General features: G+C 40.8%; 1 protein-coding gene across 2 annotated transcripts in view; it reads right to left on the bottom strand.

The window, feature by feature from the left end:
- Positions 1-470: 470 nt before the first annotated feature.
- Positions 471-3,390, bottom strand: part of IWS1 (IWS1, SUPT6H interacting protein) — a 49,868-nt gene continuing 46,948 nt past the window's right edge. Inside the window, exon 14 of one of the 2 annotated variants that reach the window (XM_012811720.1) lies at positions 471-841. In XM_012811720.1, the coding sequence (XP_012667174.1) occupies positions 710-841 (132 nt within the window). In that variant the 3' untranslated portion in view covers positions 471-709. The remainder of the gene's footprint in view (positions 842-3,390) is intronic. The other variant, XR_002775849.1, reaches the window with a different exon arrangement.

The raw sequence follows: 3,390 nt of genomic DNA, 5'->3' as shown, positions 1-3,390 counted from the left end.
ATTGTAAGGAGATACTTGGAGGGAGGCCTGCAAAGAAATGCAGAGCCTCAGGCAGTTGGGCCTCCTCATCCTCCTACGTGCTTGCTGACCAGGAAGTTTCATTTATCTACGGTGTCCAGAGCTCTTAAATGGAGCTCCATTATGCAGGGAGAGTTGATTAACTCAAATAGACCATGTGACTGGGCCCCAATCCCCCAAGTCCTGCTGGCCCAAAGTTCCAACCCCCTAATTATATGGCAGGTCTTTCTGGTAACCAACCTCCATCCTTAAGATATCTAGGGTCCCACCAAGACATTTCCATTACTCAGGAAACCCGAGCACTATAGACATTACTTGCCAGGACAAATGACAATTTCTCATTATTCCAGTCAGGTAGAATTGAACCTTGAGGGTCACAAAACTATAGCATCTTAAGATTTTTGCTTCCCACTAAGAATGCATTCTCTAAGACAATGAAGAGACAGCCCCCCAAAACCAGAATGAAATTTTATTGTGTAAAGTTTATAGAAGACTAATATCCCTCTGTACAAAGTACACAAACGGTTTTAAATACAACTGAGAGAACTGTGGGTCCTATGACAACATTTAATACAAGCTGAACCATTCATTTACAGACACACTAAAAAATTTTTAAAATATCTTCTTTCTCCAAAGAGTCCGTTGCACATTTCTTAACAGTGGAGGCGGGGACACATCATCCCAGGCATGGTCACAATGGCATTTTATTGCCCTCGATGCTGATTTTCACTGCGTGAGCAGATCTGCTTTTTTTCCTGATATCTGTGAACTTTCTCATCTGTTTATCCAGTCGACTGATACCTTTCTTGGAGGTCGCTTGAAACTAAGGGGGCAGGGGGAAAATTAAAGAGCAAATTACTGAAACACATAAATCTAGTTTTATCTTTCATCTTCTTATATCTGAAAATTAGCAGTCAGAAGAGTGAACCAGAAGATGCTTTGATGATCTTAACAACAGAGCAAGTGTTGCACACAGCAGTGTTAGAAATACATATGAAACTCTCAAGGGAGAATATTTTTATTGCTGTCTTTGCCTTAACGTTTAATTTTGCCATAGTACGTGGCAATCTCCTAGATGAGTGGGCGGCGCCTGTGGCTCAAAGGAGTAGGGCACTGTCCCCATATACCGGAGGTAGAGGTGGTGTGTTCAAACCTGGCCCCGGCCCAAAAAACAAATCTCCTAGGTGAGAGAAAGGGGAAAAAACTGAGACCATGTTCCTCCCAATTCCATCATTTACACTGTATAGTGATTACATGCTTTTTCCTTTTAAAGATCAAATGTGAGAATGATCACTGACACTTTCAAACAGTACTGGTGTAAAAAAACAAGAATCTTCTAAAGCAAAGGAAAGTCATCTGAGAAAAAGCCTTAAGCACAATGAATTAGGTTAGAGGAATTAACAAAATAAAGCCAGAAGTGCTGGAGCTCTAAAGATTCAGAATCCCTGCTCTGCCTCAGCCAGTTTTGAATCTCTGGACAAAGCACTCTCCTGGCTGGTACGCCTTCCAGCAATGCTGAGGGAAGTAAATGAGATAATAATATCGGATTCAAGCGCAGACGCACCTGTGCTCTCAGAATAAATTGAAGCTATTGCTACAACTATTACTACCTCACAATCAACTAGATTTACATTAACTAAGTATACTTGACAAAAAAAAAAAAAGCAAGGCTCAGCGACATACGACAGTGGTTACGGTACCAGCCACATACACCAAGGCTGGCAGGTTCGAACCCAGTCTGGGCCAGCTAAGCAACAATGACAACTGCAATAGAAAAAAATAGCCAGGCCTTGTGGCAGGCGCCTATAGTCCCAGCTACTTGGGAGGCTGAGGCAAGAGAATCGCTTAAGCCCAAGAGTTTGAGGTTGCTGTAAGCTGTGACACCACGGCACCACAGCACCATAGCACTCTACCTAGGGGGACTCTGCCTCAAAAAAAAAAAAAAAAAGAAAGAAAGAAAGAAAATTAAGTCTTTTTCCACTTGCCCTTTATCTTTAAAGGTTTGGTTTGGGTTTTTTCTCTTTTATATTTTGAAAAGACTGTATGTGTTACTAAGATATGGTCTCTAATGAACCTTTCAGAAATTCTGGGAAGGTCTGCCATTGATGTCAAAGATCAGGAAGAACTCTTGTTAATTGTGTTAACAATTCAGATGTTTAAGAATGATCTCCCTAGATGTTTACTGCTGAATTGCCTCTACAGCTCAACTCAAAAGAATGCTAAAATAACAGAGCCCGGGAGACCCTGGGGTCAGTGCAAGTGTGGTGAACTTCTTTCTAGTCTAGGAGCCTTCCAAGTCTAATCCCACCTCTGGATTCGGCGTCTCCTCAGATATGAAGTCACCTGAACACTATGCAAGGAACCCTGAGTCATTCTTTAACAAGAGCCACCATGTTGGGCATCTATCCTGGATTTTTCATTTCTGACCATGTGCAATAAACTCTAGGTTAGCATAAAAATTCATTATCAGACAAGAAAGAGCTATGCCACCAGCCATCACACTGTCCCTCAGATTTCCTGGACAGACCCAAATACCTGACTTCCTTTCAGACTGATGTACTGATTTAGTACTTGCAGTCAGCCCACACTGGAAGCCTTACCTACTCGGATCTCTGCCAACTCCCCAACTCCACACACCTACTTCACCTTCTCTCTGCCTACTCCCAGGACCTTCACTAACAAGTCTGAGCCCTAACGAATCTGTCCAGTCTCAGCTGAGCAGGGACACACCCAGGTCAATGTCAACATATTCCTAGCTAACACCACATGACTTGCAGCTGGTAGATGCTCGGTTATCCCAGCCTGATACCACACAGACCACAGTACCTAACATGCCAAATCACTGACCTCCTTCCTAACTCATCAACTCCATACCACACTTCCTTAGGACATTAAAAGTATATGCTGCACATTTTTTACCAGAGAAAAACCCAAAGCAGCTTAAAAGATGAGCAAGATGGGTTTGCTTAAAACAGAATTAAGATAGTATAACTGTTTGATGACACAATATTAAAATCACTGAAGAATGTTTACTCAAACAGATTTTTACCAAGTAAAAAACAAATAAACCCAACAAAGTATAAAAGAAAAAAGTCCAATGCTGCTTGAAATTTTTAAAGAATATAGTAATGTTTACCCATGCATATAAAAAGGATTAAAATGAAATAATCTAAAATGTTAATACTCAGTTATGGCAGCATTATAGGTGAGAATAATTTTATTTATGCATTCTATATTTTTAAAAGTTTACATAAAAATATGCATTGCTTTTGTCATTTTATTTATTTATTTATTTATTTTTTGAGACAGAGCCTCAAGCTGTTGCCCTGGGTAGAGTGCTGTAGCATCACAGCTCACAGCAACCTCTAACTC

This window comes from Otolemur garnettii, unplaced genomic scaffold (assembly GCF_000181295.1).
Source record: "Otolemur garnettii isolate 467f Iridium unplaced genomic scaffold, OtoGar3 scaffold00173, whole genome shotgun sequence".
In the NCBI taxonomy this organism is placed as follows: Eukaryota; Metazoa; Chordata; class Mammalia; order Primates; family Galagidae; genus Otolemur; species Otolemur garnettii.
Note: the sequence above shows the minus strand (reverse complement) of the source record. Positions and strands in the feature narration are given on the sequence as shown.